Raw genomic sequence first — 19,840 nt, forward strand, 5'->3', positions numbered from 1 at the left:
ATAATTTTACTGTTTTTGATATAGCTTTTGTTCTTACATTTCTCTGGATAAATTGAAAACTGAAATTAATATTAAATCCGTAGAATTAAAACGTAAACTAAAGCTAAAGTTAATGAAAGTTCCTATAAATAGGTGAAAAAGAATATTTATTATGGCAACAATAATAATTTTCTCCACGGCGAGCGCCAACTACCGGCCATTTTCAGTACATGTTATTGATATCTCTCATTCGCAGTTCATGTAAAATTTGCTTGATAAATTTTTCGTTTCGGTGACAATATGTGATTGTGTTTGTTCTAATATCAGCGTAAACGCATTGAAAACTCTGTCTCAATGAATGTGTTATGCGATAAGTTCCTTATTAAACTAATGACATTTTATGAACTCGATGTGCTTTTGGCCATTTTACTTGGCTTGCGTTGGTGATTCGTATATAGTCACGTGACCAAGTGGATTTTGGATCAATGGCGCCAAATGTCTATTGCAGAAAATGTAAGTGAAATGCAATTTATTTTACAGTAATGTATTTTTATAACTAAATACGTAGTTTGCTTCTTCTTTCTTTCATACATATATATATTAAGCTATGTCTATACCCTCAAAAATGATGCGTAGGAATAACGTCAATCTGGCAACAAAACAGTGCTGCTATCTAGTTGTCAATTTTGTTATGTAGTAAAATGGAGACCATCCGCGTAATAAATATTTACGGTTTTAATAATTAGAGGATGGAATTTCAAATATTTGTGTCCAAAATATGTGAAGGTAATTTTTAGAATGTTTATAACATATTTAAAGATCCCGACGGCAAACTGAAACTGCGTTGTGTGCATCGCAGATACCTACGTCGTACAAGAGCCATCCATGACCCGCCATACATTTTATTCTTGCAATAATGAAATGTCAAATGATTATGTTTAAATTTTGTTGTTTAGTGTTAAAATTAAGTTAATAGTGTCTTTTATCATGTAAATGTTCATTAGTGATCAAATAACAAAAAGCCCTTTGCTTCTACCATTACCACTTGTTCTCAATCTTTATGAAAATCAGTATTGACGTATTTGTTCGGACGAGCGAAATAAACTTTAATAGTAAAAAAAAATAGTTATATACATAGTTTGCTTCAATTTTCCAATGCAGATTTTGTCAATTGTATCTATATGTATACATATCTTATGTTGAGTATGCACCTGTATTGATTTCTTTGATAGTCCTGTCCTGTTTTACCTTGCATGTTTATTTCATCTACTTATGTGAGCACTATTGCCTATCTAGATAAATGTGTACATATGGAGTTGGGGAAAGGTGTTTTTGTTTAATTTCATTGTATGAAGATTGAAATTGTGTAATTGTATTGTTTTCAAAAAGCTAAGGAAACATAAAAATTAGAAAAGAAAAACAATAATTATGTCACTTTCTCAAACTAGCAATATTAAAAGTAAATTTAATTGATATTTTTGAATACAAATTACAACATTTCAAGTAGCTTACAGTTTACAGGCAATAGTGGGACGTATTTATTTAGCTAATATTTGTTGTATTTTTCAGGTTGCACCAGTTACTATTATGTGGATACAATCTAAAGTATCATCATGTAGTAGAAGATGTGACATTTTACACAATGTTACTACCACGTTCTAAGTGTAAAGCTTTAAGAGTATCGTGAACATGTAGGTTAAGATAAAGACTAATTGAGATGTCGTTACGAGGCACAAAGAGGGGAAGTGGTGTGCGCAGTGAGGACACGGGCAAGTGTAAACGTCGTAGAACAGAACCCGAAGACGCTCTGTGGCAACTACCACCTGTCAGTGACCTCAAGATGTCATCTATATACAACAGAAGTGCTTCTGAAGCACCAGCTGAACTATTCAGGTTTGTGTGCAATTTTAATTTAAAAGAAAATTTAAGTATGTATAACAATCTATTTTGATGCAAAGTGTAACAATCAAATATTAATGTTTCATATAAATAAGTTTAACAGCTGGGCAAATTATGTTTTAATGTACAAAGCTTTTGCATTATTCATAATATTGGCAATATTGAAATTTATGTTTGTTATTACACTAGTATGATTTTGCTAGAAGAAGTAGATGATCATGCAGTGACAGTATTTCTATTTTGTTTACATATCTTTTTGGCTTGCGTTCTTTTGATACACATGACATACTGTGGCTATTAGTAGTTGTCATAGTTGTCAAAATGTGCACTGTAATAGCGAAGCGAGATTATATCAGTCTGTAGATACAGAGGGCTGGTCATTAAACCAGATTGCATTCAACCAGTAGGTTAACACTGTCTTTACATATATACATATACAACCTCTTGTGGTGTGTATTCTGCTGTGCTCAACAATGAACAAACAAACAACAAACTTTAAACAAACTATTCATTCATTATTCTAATTACTTGAAATTTTATCATTCATCTAGTAAATTAAATATAGAAACCTTTCTGGTAAAATTTTAATCTGACAATATTAGTCAACTCATCTTTAATTAATAGTAAAAATGAATATAAATTGTTGTTACTAATCCAAAAGCTTTGTATAACACCCTTTATATTTATAACTATTTATGCTTCGCGATTTCACCTGTCGCGCCATAGCTTAACCATGAATTTCCATTGCTGAAACCCATGCAAAAATAAATTGTTGTTTCTATTCTTCAAAAATAATGAGAGGGATTATGTTTTCTAAAAGAGTTAAGGTAGTGGAAACTATTGGTTAGATTTGTAATATGATAATTAGTCCATAATAATAATCTTTTCTAATTATGCTTTGATACCAATAGCTGACTAGTAAATTTTTGTGATTTATTTGTAAAGTTTACATATTTAAACATCTATGCAGAAAGTATTAAATAGATTTTGGAAAAAAATTTCCAAGCTGCCATTGGACTGATAGCATAATAAGGAAAGTGAAAGACTTATTAAGAATTATTAGTAGTGTTTTGTCTGGCCAATTGCAATTGCAATGAAAATTTAAGGTATGTTTTAGTGTGTGAGTTCTATTTGTTCTATATTATTACAAATATTTGATATAATTGTAAAGTATACCTTATGGCTGCAATGAACATAGTTTGCCTCCATATTGTAATAAAATTTTACTTGCTTAAATCATAAAGGAACAAAAGCTTTCTTCTAACTACTAGCTTTAAATATTGTTTGGCAAATGACACTTTGATAAAGTAAATGGTGGCAGATTATTATTATGAACTTTTTTTGCTTGCGGAACTGTATTGTATGAAGATTAAGCAATTTAAACTCCTTGCCCGCTGTCAATGAGATGAAAGGAAACACACCATTTATGTTACAATACAGTGCAGTGTACTGGGTCATCATTGCAAAGATGAACCTCTAACTAAATTTAAGTAGTACTGTTGCTTAGTAAAACATTAAGTTTATATACATATAATAAAAGAAATATTAATTCAATAAGTGGAACAATTACAAATGAATTAAGCTTTGCATATTTCTTTAAAAAGTTTTAGGAGCGCACATTCTAGTTAAAACCTTGTTATGACATTTATATTAAATAAGATAATTTGCTCTGCTGTGTTTCTGCAATACTTGCAATAAGCTATTGTTATCTTATGGAGTTATTATTATGTAACAGATATAATGTAAACATTATCATAACAATTTTGGTTATCATTACATAAGAAAGTCAATATAAATTATTAACAACAAATTTACATTGTAATTATCAGGTTAAATTTACTGTACTAGCTTGTAAGATGAGCCGGCGTACATTGTGTATGTATAGGTGAAATATCTCTTCACTTGTACATACATTTTTTATAAAGGGTCATTTAGCTGCGCACTTTAAGACGGCAATCAATATTTAACTTAATATATTTACTTATTTGTAACAAATACAACAATTCAGCATGAATCTATAGTTTTATATAAATTGAATATTATATTTGATAATTTTAAAGAATATTTTAAATTTATTTGTGCTCTTTAATAAAAAAAATGTTGTCTTCTTTATTTAATTAGGTTTGTTACTGAAATTGATTGTTAGTCAATAATGTTTACTGAACCCTTTATGTTTTTTTTCTACAGAAGCCTTGATTTTAGATGAATTATTCCATTTTCAATAACAATAATATTGCATAATAGAAGGGAATGTAACTTTAATGTTACTATGGTTTTGACTACAGTGACACTTGTATTAAATCATATTGTTGTCCCTCACATTCTCTTTGAAATGGTTGGGAGACAATAATAATGTGTCAATTCAAATGTCATGCGGTGGTCGAAGCCTTCACCCTTTTTTTCGGGATTTAAAAATTACAAAATTGAAATTATTGTAAATTTAACTCAATTCAATATTACTATAATTCTGAATTCTCAAACAAATATTTCAGAAAAGATCTCATCAGCGCTATGAAATTACCGGATTCGGAACCATTAACACCGAGTGAATACTGGGTTATCACCGATACCTGGAAACAGGATTGGGAAAGAGGGGTACAAGTGCCCGTCAACCCAGATTCACTCCCAGCACCGAAGGTCAAAATCATCGAAAATCCTTTGCCTTCAAATTTTGAAGAATTCAAACTGTAAGTTTCAGTTTCAACTTAGCGGAATGATTTTTTTTTTATGATTTTGAATTATTATAACCAATATCCATATATAAAATCCATGCAATCTCAACAATGTGATACCTTCGGAATTTACCTCATTGTAGTTTTGGAAAGTTATATACCAAATTAACTACATAACATAGCATAACATAGCATGACAAACATGTACATATCAATTCTTTTTATATAATTAAAACATTCTCAAAGTAAAACATCTTTCCAAAACAAATCCACAGACCAAAGGACAAATATATCCATTTGTCCCGGGATGCACACTACCAGGCAGACAAGCATCACCTTAGTGCAACACCAGCTCTTGCCGAAGCCGCGTGCAGTTACGACCTCGACGCAACCGACACGGCGTGGCTCAAGTTGCTGAACGCAGAGCGGGCGAGAGCTGGCGCCTCTGCTGTTACCGAAGACCAATTAGAAAAGGTCATTGAAGACTTAGAGGTAAGACAAAATGTTATTGATTGAATCAGGCTCTTCGTCTTCATGAAATGTTTAGAGCGTCCGACCACATCATCAATTAACATCAGGTGGGAGCATAACCAAGTGCTAGCTTAATTAATATTAAAAAAAATGTGCTTAAGAACTGTTTTGAAAATTTTTATTTAATCACTGTCTTGTGGGGAAAACTTATGAAAATCCATTAAATAGTTTTTAGGTTTATCAAAAACCAACATTCTTTGCCAACAAACAGGATTTTGCCGACTAAGTTATAAATAGATATTGTTTTATTAATATACAACCTCATACATAATTATTATTTGTTCAGTGGTTTTTAATAGTCTGTCTTTTATGTTATGTAAAGATATATATATATATATATATTAGCTAGATAAAATTATTGACTGACTTATGGATATGTTAATGAACAAAGCACTACTCAACATAAAGACTTGAAATTTTACATAAAGCTTTCTGATACTACATAGGTGAGCACTAAGAAAGGATTTTATGAAATGCATGCCCTAAAGGTGTTAGGGGTGAAAGTTTGTATGTAGCAGAGAGGTTACTTCAGCAGAATTACTTGAATAAGTTATTATCAGAATTAATAATAACTTAGTGTTTTAGGGCTTTCTCACATTAATCCTGTGAATGTCTAAAAAGTGTGAAAGTTTTTATATAGGTATATTTTTCACAGGATAGATATAATGTACAGAGACTTAAAACTTTCCATACTGGTTTATGTTACTCATTAGATGGCTACTATAAAAGGTTTTCACATAATTCTTTTAAAGGCCAATGGGACAGATAGTAACTTTAAAATTGGCAAATACTTTACAGTACAAAACATTTATTACGTATTGCGAGCTGACCACGTAAAAAATACCTGTAGTATACCAGGAGTGCGAAATATTCCAAACCAGTATTCATGGTACATAAAATTATTTAGTATTATTGTTATTAACCATGTGGTCAAATTTATTTAGGAAAAGAGAATGTTTTATATGTATTCTATGTGTTCTTGAACAGAGGACAGTTTTTCTTAAATATTCAATCTCTGAATATTTAATATCCACAATTAGGTCCAATAGGTTTCGGGATACAGGAGTTTTGGGTCTTTTCAATAAGAGTAAATATACAATCTACATCGGTCTTGTTTATTATAGGTCCGGACGTGGGATAAAATTCAAGCCATCATGAAGTCAGAAGAAGGTTTGGGCATCGAGTACGACGAGAACGTAATCTGCGACGTCTGTCGGTCGCCTGATTCGGAGGATGGAAATGAGATGGTATTCTGCGACTCATGTAACATTTGTGTTCACCAGGCGTGTTATGGCATTACTGTCATCCCAGATGGTACGTATGGTCATGGTGAGTCTTCAATAGGCCCCTAACCCGTTTGAAATCTATTTATTTGCTTCATAGATTTTTTGTAAGTATAGTTTTTTCTTCTCCAGGTCAATGGCTGTGCAGACCGTGCGGAGCGGGCGTAAGGCCTACTTGCGCCTTATGCCCGAATCTTGGCGGCGCCATGAAGTGCACTCCAAATGGTCATAAGTGGGCCCACGTAAGCTGTGTTCTTTGGATACCCGAAGTATCCATTGGTTGCGCGGAGAAAATGGAACCTATTACGAAAATATCATCAATACCCCCGTCGCGCTGGTCATTAGTATGTGTTTTGTGCCGCGAGCGTAAAGGCGCCTGCATACAATGCTCAGTCAAAACATGTAAAACCGCGTATCATGTGACGTGCGCATTCAAACATGGTTTAGAAATGCGCGCAATTATTGAAGACGAAAATGCCGATGATGGTGTTAAATTACGATCCTATTGTCAAAAGCATAGCGTCAATTCCAAGAAAGAAAAGTGTCCTGGGTCTGGTTCAGAGGAAGAGGAGGTAAAAAGGAAACGCCGTAAAGACATGACGTCAGAAGAAAAAACTCAGGCAAGAGCAGCACGTCTCCAAGAAATAGAAAGAGAATTTGACCGTCACGTCAGTGTTAAAGATATAAGCTCTCATCTGCTTGATGTGGATCAAGATGCTATTAATTACATTTACAACTACTGGAAACTTAAAAGACGAGCTGGTCATAATCGGCCACTGCTACCACCTAAATCAGACGATAGTGAGCTGTTGACTCACAGGCAAGAGCAAGCTGATCTTGACAAAATGAAAATGTTTGTACAACTTAGACAAGATTTGGAAAGAGTACGTAATCTTTGTTACATGGTGAGCAGGAGAGAAAAACTATCACGATCGTTCTTTCGAATGCGGGAGCAAACATTTCATAAACAAGTAGCTGTTTTATCATCTGAGCCAGGATTATCAGGAATTGATTTGACTGCTATTCTTGAAGCTAATCATGGACCAACGATTTACGACAGATTATATTCTCATCCAAATGCACCAGACCACAAAAATGATTTTGATGAACTTTTGGCTCGGATTGCACCTCAAGACTCAAGTGATGAAAAGAAGAAGGATCGAAATGGTCTGGTTAAGGGTCAAAAGTCATCTAATCCATATAAGAGGCATTACGTCAATGGATCTCGACGGAATGAAAGTACGTATAGTGGTTTATCTAGTGGAGATAGTTCAGCGGAAAATAACCGTTCTACAAAAAATCGTGGACGAGCTATTGCCTCTAGTACAGATGAAGATGTTAAAAAACCTAGTTGCTCCCCTAAGAAAAAGATTTCACCCAAAGGCAAGGGTAAAAGATCACCGAAAAAACCGGAAAGAAAGAAGAAGAAAATACCACAATCCAAACCAGTGGTTGAAAGTAGCAGTGAAGATGAATCTTATAAAATGAGCGTGAAAAAAGACAAGTCACGAAGCAAAACTCTACAGCAAATGGAGAAAGAAATGGATGCTGGAAAAAGTGGACTGTCGGGTACTGATAGTGGTGACTTAATGCCAATGAGATCTACACGAAATAGTAAATTTCCCATCGATATTTATTCTGAAACCAGTGATGATACAGATTCTGAAAAAACTGATCATAAATCAGCTAAACGCGACAAAGGAAAGTCCATTCGGAGTCGATCTGAAGGTTCACCTAGCGGTATTGACTCACAGCTGGGCTTGCCTAGGACAAAAGCAGCTATGAAAGAGTTTGTCTCCGCACACCCTGAAAAGAAATCATTAACAGAAGACAAACCAGCTCCAAAGAAACGAGGTCGAAAACCATCTAATAAAGAAAAGAAGCCGCCTACGCCTGTTAAAACTCATGAGTCAGATGATGAAGCTAGAAATAAAGAAAACATCAAGCTATCTAAGCAGAAAGATCCATCTGATTTAATAGTACCACAAAGACAAGCTGCTAAAAAGGCTTCAGAAAATATGCGTTCCACCACTGCCGCAAAAAGAGATGAATCAAGTACAGACAAACAAGCCAGTGGCGATGAATCACGATCTAAATCGAAGTCCAAAACAAAAGGTAAAGATGGCAAAGATAATGCAGCTAAAAGCAGTAGTAAAAAGTCATCGAAAGATATTGAAAAGGAGCCCATTGCATATGTGCCACAAAGACAAGCAGCTAAAAAAGCGGCTGCCCATATTAAGAGTGGCCTAGGCAGTAAGTTGCCTGTTATTGATCCGTCAGATTCAGACAAAAGAAGGGATAACGATAAATCTGATATAACAAAGTCTTCACCTAAGAAGAATGAGGCAAAAAGTTCAAAAGCACCTGTAAATGATACTTCAAGTTCCTCTTCAAATACTAGCAGCAGTAGTTACTCTTCATCCTCAAGCTCAGAAGAAGAACAAGAAAAACCAACTATGAAACCCTCAGCAAAGGCGCGGGAAATAAAACCGATTTCTAGACCACCGTCTATGTTTTCTCCCCCTGGCTCTAGACCAACAGTGGACTTGCCCTTTCTCGACAAGGTGTCAAGACCATTGTCTTCAACCAGTGCCTCGAGTGATTCTGACAGCACTAAAGAATCCAGATTTTCTGGCTCTGAAAGCCCATCTCCGAAAAGACCGCGACGTCCCAGAAGGGGGAAAAGTTTCTCAAACGATGCTAACCCACGCAAGGCCCCCAACAAGAAGCTTAAAACTTCAGAACGGGGGTCCGAGTGTAGGTTATCATCGCCATCTATTGAAAGAGAGAAATCGGTTAGACTCGATGATGCGCGTGCCTCCGCACGTTCTCGGACCCGAAGCGTTACTACAAGCGGAAATATGTCTAATAAGTGTGACGCCAGACAGAGAAAACCATCTAAAGACGCCATCCCCCTTGCCTCTGGATCAAATCAAACTCCCGAAGAGAGCTGCAAGTCCCGTAAACTTTCAGCTACGGAGCGGCAAGAGGACGAGAAGATAAAGGATGAAATAAAACAAGAAACATATGTTACCAATGAGTTGATGAAAAATGATGTTAAAGCTACAGGTAGGGACATTACTCGGCGTAGCATTTCGATAGAAGAAAAACAAAAACTAATACCAATTGATACTGAAAGCTCTAAAATGACTAAAAGTAGTCCAAGAAAAAGCATTGATGCTAAGCAAAAAACCATAATCAACAGACGCATGAGTGTTAAATCTTATCCATTTAAAGATACTGCCATCAGACCACAGGGTCCCTGTGAAACTATTACAAAGCCGATTAGACGAGCATCTCAAAATTATGCTCACTCTGATCATTCTCCATTCTTAGTGAACAAAAATGTAGATGTTGAACTACCAACATTTATAGAAAGCATAGAAAAGAAAATACCATCCACTGTAACTGATGAATTTGCCAGTAATGATAAACATTGGTTACCAAAAGCTACAAGTCCTCACATTCATCCACCGCCTGTAGAAAAACCTGGAGGCCATGAAAAATACATGACGGAAGATAAATCATTTGACTCTGATTGTACTGACAAGAGTAGTATTAAAATGATTGCTAAGATCCAAGCCAATCTCAATGAAAATACTATGATTAAATCTCCAAAAACGCCTATGGATGCGAGAACCATAATGTTAGACCCGATGGAAGAAAATTCCTTATCGAGAAATCTGCGTAGACGTTCTGGTGTTGATCCAGAAAAGAAATTTATTATTCAAGATGTTAGCCATGTACAAGGAGTGGAAATTTCAAAAAGTGCTAAAATACCCTCAACTGCAAATCCATTCCAAAATAGATCAATGTTTTCGCCGCAAACTAAAGATACTGAGCTTTTTGAATTTGACATATTGGATGATGAAGGTTTTAACCATGAAGATATTATGAAGCCATTTACTACCTACCCGGAGTTTCTTTTTAAGGAAGATTCCAAGGAACAAGGTGTTCAAGAAACGCTTAACCTTGTTGATCGTCTTCGAATGCAGCTTAGTACCAAAAAAGCTGCCCCTGAGAATGTACCACAGGAGGAAGGCATGAATATTAATGAAGATAAAGAAGCTATAGGTGAAGGAGAAAACAGAACTGCAGTAGACACAGATAAAGAACAGGAACAAATGATTTTAAAACAAACTACGCCTACTGAGCTTCATGATTTAAGATCTCCTATTAACGAAATACAACATCTAAATCATAAACAATGTTCATCAACAGATGACGTGGGGTCGCAAGATGACATTGTTGAAATAGTCGATGATAAGGACGAAGAATCGGAACAGTTGGCTAAAGAAAATTGGACTGATATGTCTGTGCCAACAGCTCAAAGTGATCCACAAATGGAGCCAGTGGAAAGAACTTATGAGCATACTATGTCTTACACTGAAAATGTCAAAGAACGAAGTCACGTTCACTCTGATGTTCAATCGATTTCGGAAGTTGCAGATACTATCTCACTCTCCAAACAAAGTGATGATTCACAATCACTGTCTGTTGTTGATCAATCTGTACATAGTAACGATCAGGAATTATCACAAGACAATCAAGTTTATGATAACAACAACTCGTTGATGCATTCGGATTGCGCTACAATATCCCCACCATATGTGACCCAAAATTCAAAATGGAGAGAAAGCAAAATAACAACTAGGCGATCATCAGATTCAAGCACAAATTCTGAAGGTTCCGTGTGTTCCCGAAAAGCAGAAATAAAATCTCATTTAAATAGCCGTGATTCACATCCTGCTGCCATGATGGCTGATATCGATCAGTACGCACCTGTCCCGGCATATACTTGTTCAGTTGAACCTTCAATGCCTCTGAACCAGTACTCTAACTATGCTCCAGACGCCTCACCATTTTTAAATCCAATGAGCACCCTTCCATTATTCTCGGCAGGCGCTTGCGCTTCGTCGCAATTACCTCTGCCTTCACCAGGTCGAGGCTTATATGCTTCTGGGTTATCTTTTACGGCTGCGCCATTGATTCAGCCTTTGACTAAACCCCCATTTCCTTTATGTGCAGCATTTACTACGTCATCACAAAATATCGCATTGACAACGGCGATGATTGCACCACCAACGCCAAAGCCTTTAGATTCACCTCGCGATGACATTGATGTTACTGGAAGCGATAAGTTTTCGATTCATGTGGCTAGTCCTACAATTAGCGTCGATTCTTACAATGAAGCTAGTAATACTAGACCACCCACCAAAATGTCGAACGATAGTAATGAGACAATGTCTAGTCTTCACCCACAAGAATCGAAGTCACCGCCTAAGACTGCCAAAGTTACATCCAAATTCTCATCCAAGTCACCTGGAAAAAGTCCAGGTATTTCGCCTAAACAAAGCGACGTTACCAAAGGATCTAAACGAAACAATAATCGAAGTAATAGAAGTCAAAGAGGTCGAGGTCGGTCAAAAAGCCGCGGCCAGTCTGTGCATGCTTTTCCTGCCACAGAATTTGCTGGAAATTCTATTCAAAGTAAATTGGTTGGAACAGTTTACGATTTTGATGAAGAGTTGGCTAATGATGGTGTTGATTTAAAAGCCCTTCGGGAGAGACGAAAGTCTATTGACATCAGAGATAATAGAAAATCAGAACATTCATATAAAGATACATCACAATCACCGAAAGTTTTAAGTCCTCAACAGAGTAAAACTCCTGCACCAGAAGCTAAAGAGGTAGAACCTACTATAGATCTCGTAAATTCGCCTGGTTCTCCTTCAAGTAAGAGTAATTCTGAGTCTACTCCCGGATTCTCCCAAGTCGAGCCAGTTTTACCTGGACCTGTGGATATGCGTACGTATCAACAAGTCGAAGCTCCTGTGCCTCCAATCAACGATGGCATGCACAGTCACCTTTTGGCGTTCGCTAGCGGCACCGCTGAACAGCCATTGGTAGAAATAGACGAAGAAGTTGAAAAACAATTACACAGTGCCTTAATGGCCAGCAAACCAAGACAAAGTACATCAACCGAGGTATCAGCTTCTGAAGTCGTTCATGAACCAATAAAAGAGCCACCCCAATTGCCAAAAGTTTCATTAAGCGACTCAAGAAATCAATTAAAGGTTAAAATAAAAGGACCTTTCTTAGATGCCAACTACTCTACAAGTTCGACACAACCAACAGCACCGCAGCCACCGGCGCCTGTTCATGATTCCAATATTAATATTCATAGTAACACCGCTAGTGGATCCGCTGCTTCTATCATGACCGGGTCTACAAATTTGCGACGAATGCGAAAGAAGGAATTATTGCGGCAATATTGGACACAAGATATGAATATGGATGATCCCGCTAATGCGTCCAATACAGGAATTCCGCCGCCTCCAGCTGCACCACAGCCAATACCTCGCGCTGTGATTACTATCCCTAAAGCAGTTGCATCGATGACTAGCATACCTACAAGAGAAGATTATAAAATATCTGACACTCCTGTTGAAAAAAAGAAAAGAAAAGTTTCAGGTGTTAATAGAGAGCTACGACACTTAGAAGTAACTATGAATGACGATGTTGACACATCAGATGATATGAAATTGTCAAACTATACGAGTAATACTAGCCAGATGCATAAGAGACGTGGTCGAGTTGCCATAAAACAAGGTAAATCTCGAGCCACATCCCCGGTTGCACCTAAATTGAAAATAAAAATCGGCTCTAACACTGTGCAGCAAGTAAACGACGAACCTACTGGTTTCCAATTTCGTCCACCGAAAAAACGACTGACTTGCAGTATACCTAAACCTAGTTTAGAAGATTTGCGCCGTGAAAGTATGAAGTATCGACGCATGGTGATGGCAGACTTTGAGGAAAATGAAAAAGAGAAAAAATTGAAGCTGAATAAGAGTGAGAAACGTAAGAAGAAGAAGGGGAAGAAGTTGGAAAAAGAAAAGCTGCAAGTGATTAATAGTGAAAACGATAGTGCTACAAAACTAATTATAAAGATAAAGCGCAAGAAAGACGAAGAGGAGAAGTCTGGGTCGGACGAGGCCGGCCCAAGTGCAGCCATAGCGGTGTCGGAGCCTCCGGTGGATCCCTTTGAATACGACCCCACAGCGCCGGACCCTCTCGCGATCGACCCCCCTTGCAGTTCGGTGAGCGGACCGGGGGTGCGTAATGTGCGTACTGCGAAAGTGACGCCGATTCGGTTAAAATTGGCCCGCAGTTCGCAAGGTTCGGGGTACGTGATGAAGGAGAGCGTCGAGGAGGGCTCGAGCACGGCGCCGGTGTCTCCGGAAGCGTCAGTGGCTAACACCGCTTCGGCCACTCTCTCAGTTCCCCTCAATAAACACTGTGAAGTGAGATGATATAAAAAAAAACGTACTCGCAAACAAATTGCAAATTAAACGTGCGACCAGGCGTCAATCCCGTGTATATAATGGACTGAAATGTTCAGTTATTTTTGTGTAATAGTTGTAAACATAACGTAATTCATTTTAATCGTGTAGTTTTCTTCAATATTTATTTATTTGTATAAATGGAAAGCTCAATGAACTAGCTTAAAGATATTGTAATCTAAGATAAATTATACTACTAATGTGCATTAAGCAATGTACATGCAAACTATATAATGTGAATTAAATATTATCTTTTTGTTTATGTCAAATATGTATAAATTTTACTTTGTGCCTCATATTAACGAATCTCATTATATTCGATCACGATATTGATTTAAGTTCTACCTGTTCTAGTGTACTGAATACATAAAATCCCACTTATATTTTCAAATAACATCTTTATACAAAACTTTATGATTTACAAAGTATTTGCTGCCTAAAAGGGATTATATATGAGTTGGATATTTTTCAGAGTCGCTTCGATGTCTTTCTATTTTTTTTTACATTAATCATACATTAATTATATTTTTCCAGTGTTCATATATGCATTAACATTGTTATAGTTATCATTTATAACGTTAGTTAGTTTTTAAAACAGAATATCAATTACAAATCGTTAATAATTAACAATCGGTTATTCAAATTTTGCACGGTTATTTTCAAACGTTTTCCATTATCCCTTTATTTTATAATAAATCCTGGAAGTCGGCTCGATGCTCGTTTATACATTTATATTGGTTTTGCACAAATTTGACACATGGATAGCTGTAGTATTTCGCGGATACATGCTTCAATAAATTTGTAACAATATTAAGACACAAGCTTCTTGAACAAGTCGATACTAAATTATTTCACAGCACCAGATCATTTACACCTTCAGCCACAGAATTGCAAATTAAATAAAAAAATGATTTCTTTTCAATGATGTATTCATTCTGTAAATTAATACGTTTGTTTAAGAAAGTTTATTTAATGATATCTTTTTGTTCATAACTGTGATAAATATTGGTTTGATTTGTAGAAAAAAATTAATTCTTATTTTTTTGTTTTCAATCTCTATATCAACACGTTTATCAAAGAACGATAGTTTAGTTTACGTAATTACGATATCGTTTTTTGTTAAATACTGTGATAAATATTACTTTTATAAAAATATATCGACTAAATATATGTTGTATATTATATCTATTACTTATATTCACAACTTTGTTTACTAATCTTACTACAATATCTTTAGGATTGATCCTTAACAGTTTTCTTATCCGTTTCTAGTATTATTTGCCCGTATAAGTACTAAAGCTGGCCGTTGTATACTAAAATAATTTCTATACAAGTACATCTCATATTAATTCCTAAAATCTTGACTCCGTTTTCACCAAAGACGCTAAATTTAGGCAATGAAATAGGGCATTATATAAAAATTACTTTATTCACTTTTTCAAATTAAATAAACTTTTTTTTTGCTTTAGTCAAAGTCAACTACCGTGATTTTTTCAATTCGTTGAATTCATACCAACAATATGTATTTATATGATCTTTTGTATAAAGCGCGATACATTTAATCAACTTCATTTAAAATTGTACATACGTTATTTATATTAAAACAATATAAATCAGTAGACAAAATAACGCTTTGTGTAAAAAAAAAATCAAATTGGTATCTGTCATCCGCCAAAGGCACATGCAAGTATTGTGGTGCAAATGTATATAATAAATTGTACATAGGTCTTTTATTCTTCATTAGCATATCACCGCAACAAAAAAATAATTGTTAACGTAAGCGTAACTTGTCATTGTATATAAATGTATTATAGTGGAGTGAATCATAAATTTGATGATAGCGAGGATATGTTCTAAACGTGTTGTGTGCAATATTTGGCAATACTCATCATATAGTCAAGGTTAGGGAGACCTAGATGGGATATGTTAGTTTAAGCGATTGTTAAAGATAGGTTAATTCGTAAAATAATTGTTCTATTGTGAATATATGCAAAGAACAAACCAACTTGTGACGTGAAAATACGACAAACATTTGTCAAGATTTGTGCATCCGAAACTCGATATGACAAACACTTAACAATTATTCAAACCACAATACAAATAGTCTACAACAAACTCGGAAATACCAAGAATATTCGATATATAAGATATGTAACATTTAAAAATGTTCATTGATTCGTACAGACATTTAAAGATTTGCCACATTAATGTAAGAAAGTTTTAAAATTCCATAAATATAATCATAAATAGATCAGACTTTATATAACTCGTATCTTGTCATTATATGGCCTAAGTGTATCTAAGAAGAATTTTATTTAAGAGCTTTTTAGAAGTCTTATTGCTGATGTAAGTCCGCGCTGTACATTCTATCCGAGGATTTTGATATTTTTATAGTCATCTAAATTTGTCTTTAATTAATTTTTTATATTTATCTAAATTTATCTTCGAGGAAATATATTTTTAAACTATTTATTTTTGTCTTACAATCATGAGTTTAAATTAACATGACGATCTTCACCTGTTTCTGTATCTTTGTTTAGAAATATAATCATTCTGTATATCAATAATCAAATCTATGTACATATTAATGAACTTATTATAAGGAACTAAATGTTAAAAAAAAACTATTAATTAAACAGTTAAATATACATTTACAATAATGAGTAGATTATTATGAGCTATTGTTGTAAACTCTATTTCAATTATAAGGCAATAGCATAGATGTAATCAAAATCAACTTTTATCTTATATTTATAATTATTGTATACAGATTAAATAAAATAAGTGACTATCAACCGTATTTCGGTTGGAAGAATATTTCAATCCTGGATTTAAACATGTTGCATTTAAAAGTTATCGTAATTATCCTAATTTTTCTGACTTTGCGCCTAATCACCCTTTGGTCACAAGCTAACTTAATGCACAAAAATGTTAATTAAAATATGAATCCTAATCATTATTTGCATTTTGTCTGGTAAGTTTGTAGACCGTGATACAATCCCTTTTCCGATACACTAATACAGTATCTTTAAAAAAATCCTACAGGTTTCCTTAAAAAAAATTGAAAATAGCAGTTTTATGAAAACTTAATGGTACCATTATAAACCCAAGACCTATTTACAACTTGACCTATTTCAAGCTTATAAATGAACTCGTCACTTTTAACGTGCATATTAGAATCGCGGTGATAAAGTCAACGACATTTGTTAATAGTATTCAACGTAAGATTATTAAGACATCCTTCACAATATTACTAATTAAAAAAATTAGTCGTGCCATTCGGCCCAATCCTCGGTAGATAGGGTGCGTGATTACATTTTATTGTAGATTTAAACAGTCGCAATATCAATTGTTTACACTTTTTAAAACCTTAAAGTTTCAAATCCAACCAGACATGTACATAGCAAAAACATAAAAAAAATGAATGTTTAGTAATTTTACCGGTCTGATGTTTTATTCTCCGTAGGGTCAACTACAGTAGGACCAACTCAATGTTAGGGATAGAGTCCATTACATCATTTAATATTATAAGAAATCCGCACTTATTAAGGGCAATGAATTTCGTTACCATAAATATAAAAATGGATTGTAAATAAACTGACCTTAGAATTATGTAATTTGTATTCTATTGTATATACAATAAATTATTTTTTAAAAGATAACAATTTATTTTGATATTAATGTTGAGCTTTGCGCTGTCGCTTTTTTTAATTAAACATTGTCAATTGGAAACATTGAATAACTTTTAGGTAATTCATATAATTTCATTTAAATCGTCCGGAGCTTCAAATATCATGTGTTTATTTATATACTTTGGCATTTATTTTTTGAGAAGAAGCTAAAACACGATTTCTATTTACATAATTAATTTTTGTCGTTCAGATTTCGAGTGATGTTCCCAGTGTAAATAAAAATGGCGATCCTTTAATGTTTAGATTTAAAATTTCACTTTGAACCATTTAACAGTAGTTCTTCGGTGTGCAATGTGTCTATGTCCCCGATAATCATGATATTTAAATATAAATAATAAACCCCGAAATAGAGCTTGATGGTAAACTGTGTGTTTTGAATATTTTATAAAATAAATAATAGAAAAACATGTAACCATTTTCAAATAAGTAGATTTAGATGATGCATGTCATAATTCTGTTAAAGTCAATATTTAGTAATATATGTACTTTGTAAATAATCTCTTCTTTAAACGGATGTCACTCGGAATCAAGCTGTAGGCCGAAAGTTTGTCATATAATTGACGATATTATATTAACTTGTCTTATTAATAACGTATATTATTGATGGAAAATAATTACTTGGTACAAGCGTGTATTTTATTATCTCTTACATATTATGTGTCTTTTTATGAACAATATTATTATTAAATATATAAAATAAGTAATTTTAACGTGGATAAATGTTACAATGTCGGTAGGACTCTTCATGTTTAACAAAGCGAATCTTGTAGTAGTTAGCAGCAAAATGCTGGCGGATCATCGATATGTAAGTTTAAATAATTATATATTAAATAATTTTATTATATGTCATTGTGCAGCGATAAAAATGATTTCATATGCCATTCCTAATAATATTGTTTGTAAAAAATTTCAAGGTTAAATTAAGTTCCTATCTATTGAAATGAAATTGTTTGTGTTGCCAAAAGTTGCAAATTATAAAACATCAATGGAATTTAATCTACTCGAACAAAATCGAACAAGACGTATAATGACTACTATATTTCTTTTTGTTAAAAGCAAATGTATTGTACATAACAAAACTTACATATTTTTTCAAATTATTGTACAGTACATACCTAATTTTAACTAAATCGTTTTACGAATCGTCTTCCGGCAAAATCTATCATTTTGGAGCAATATTTCGTTGAGGTTTGAGTAGACTACTACTCTGTTTCATTGGTATTTCATAAATTATTTTAAGTTACGCACAAAAGAGAAATTATTTTCAAATTAAATATGGATGTCGTTTATTACCTTGCTACTGTGATTTGTTTTAATTTAAGAATTTTGTAAATCATAGTTTGAAATTAGTTTTGACGACCGTACTACGGAGGGTTAAGAGTTAAAATAAGTAATTTTCAGCGATATATTGATGTATTGTTATGAAGTGACATAGAATAATCACAATGTATTTCGAATAAATTCAATGATGTCGTTCTATGTGTTTATCGTCACCCTTCCTATGCAATGGAAATAATATCGTAATGAGAGTAGAAAAGTAATCTTTTATGTTATTTAATATTAAATTTTTGTACGTTATTGAATTATGATTTTTTATGTAATTGCATAATTATGTAATTGAATTATGAATTTCTGATATATTAACAAATTATAATTTTTTTTTATATTATATGTAATCTTACTATTTGTAATAAATGTAAATTTTTTTTTTGGTACTATATTAGACTCGTGTTATTAAGGTTTCGTGCTTTGAGCGCATGATTATATATTGATTATTTTGTGTTAATGAGTGTTGAACATTATAAGTGTTGTATGGAATTGGAATTAAATTTAAGGCATGTTGATCGGAATGAATGTTGTTGATAGAGACACGTGCTTATTGAGTTAGACAGGCAAAGCAATTGAATTGTTACTATAGCGAAGGAACACTATATGTATTCTTTCTTCACATTCACCCCTAGAAACTCCCAATAGTAATAAGTGAAACCTATATAGGTATTCCTTTAGAATATATTCCGATTAAAATGTGTAGTTTTTAATAATGATTATTATTGGGAGTAGATACATCAATCCTGTAAAACAATTTGAAATAACTAAAAGGCAAAATAAAAATTACACTAATATAGTTGTCAGCAGCATTTAAATACTAATTTGAATATATTATATTTGGTAGTAATATAATCAAATGGCAAACAATAGAATATAAACAACTTCTTATTTGTTACGATTTCTTGAATGGGCCTATTTTTCGGATATGTATGTATGAATATGAATGAAAGGGCAAGTATGTATTACATGAAGGTTAATGTTTCTAGTTATATGCTTACTATCGCACTGATTTTTCTGCTAAATAATTGCGTGAAGAGGAAAATTGATGAGTATTTTCGGAGATTAATTTAATTCGAAAATGTATTATATGTTTGTTGAATAAAATGAAT

At 33.7% G+C, this 19,840-nt stretch overlaps 1 protein-coding gene across 3 annotated transcripts; it reads left to right on the forward strand.

Annotated features, from left to right (window-relative positions):
• The first annotated feature begins 229 nt into the window (after nt 1-229).
• rno (PHD finger protein rhinoceros) lies at nt 230-18,999 on the forward strand. 3 transcript variants are annotated; one of them, XM_013323736.1, is made up of 6 exons: nt 230-492; nt 1,549-1,872; nt 4,371-4,565; nt 4,826-5,042; nt 6,206-6,410; nt 6,497-18,999. In XM_013323736.1, exons 2-6 carry the CDS (start codon nt 1,697-1,699, stop codon nt 13,678-13,680), a joined length of 7,977 nt encoding a protein of 2,658 aa, XP_013179190.1. In that variant the 5' UTR covers nt 230-492; nt 1,549-1,696; the 3' UTR covers nt 13,681-18,999. The 3 variants fall into 3 exon arrangements, with proteins under 3 accessions (XP_013179190.1, XP_013179192.1, XP_013179191.1); XM_013323738.1 differs by having other exon boundaries at nt 6,206-6,395; nt 6,497-18,998; XM_013323737.1 differs by lacking the exon at nt 230-492 and adding an exon at nt 666-765.
• Nucleotides 19,000-19,840: the final 841 nt, after the last annotated feature.

This window comes from Papilio xuthus, unplaced genomic scaffold (genome assembly GCF_000836235.2).
Source record: "Papilio xuthus unplaced genomic scaffold, Pxut_1.1 DF825017.1, whole genome shotgun sequence".
NCBI lineage: Eukaryota > Metazoa > Arthropoda > Insecta > Lepidoptera > Papilionidae > Papilio > Papilio xuthus.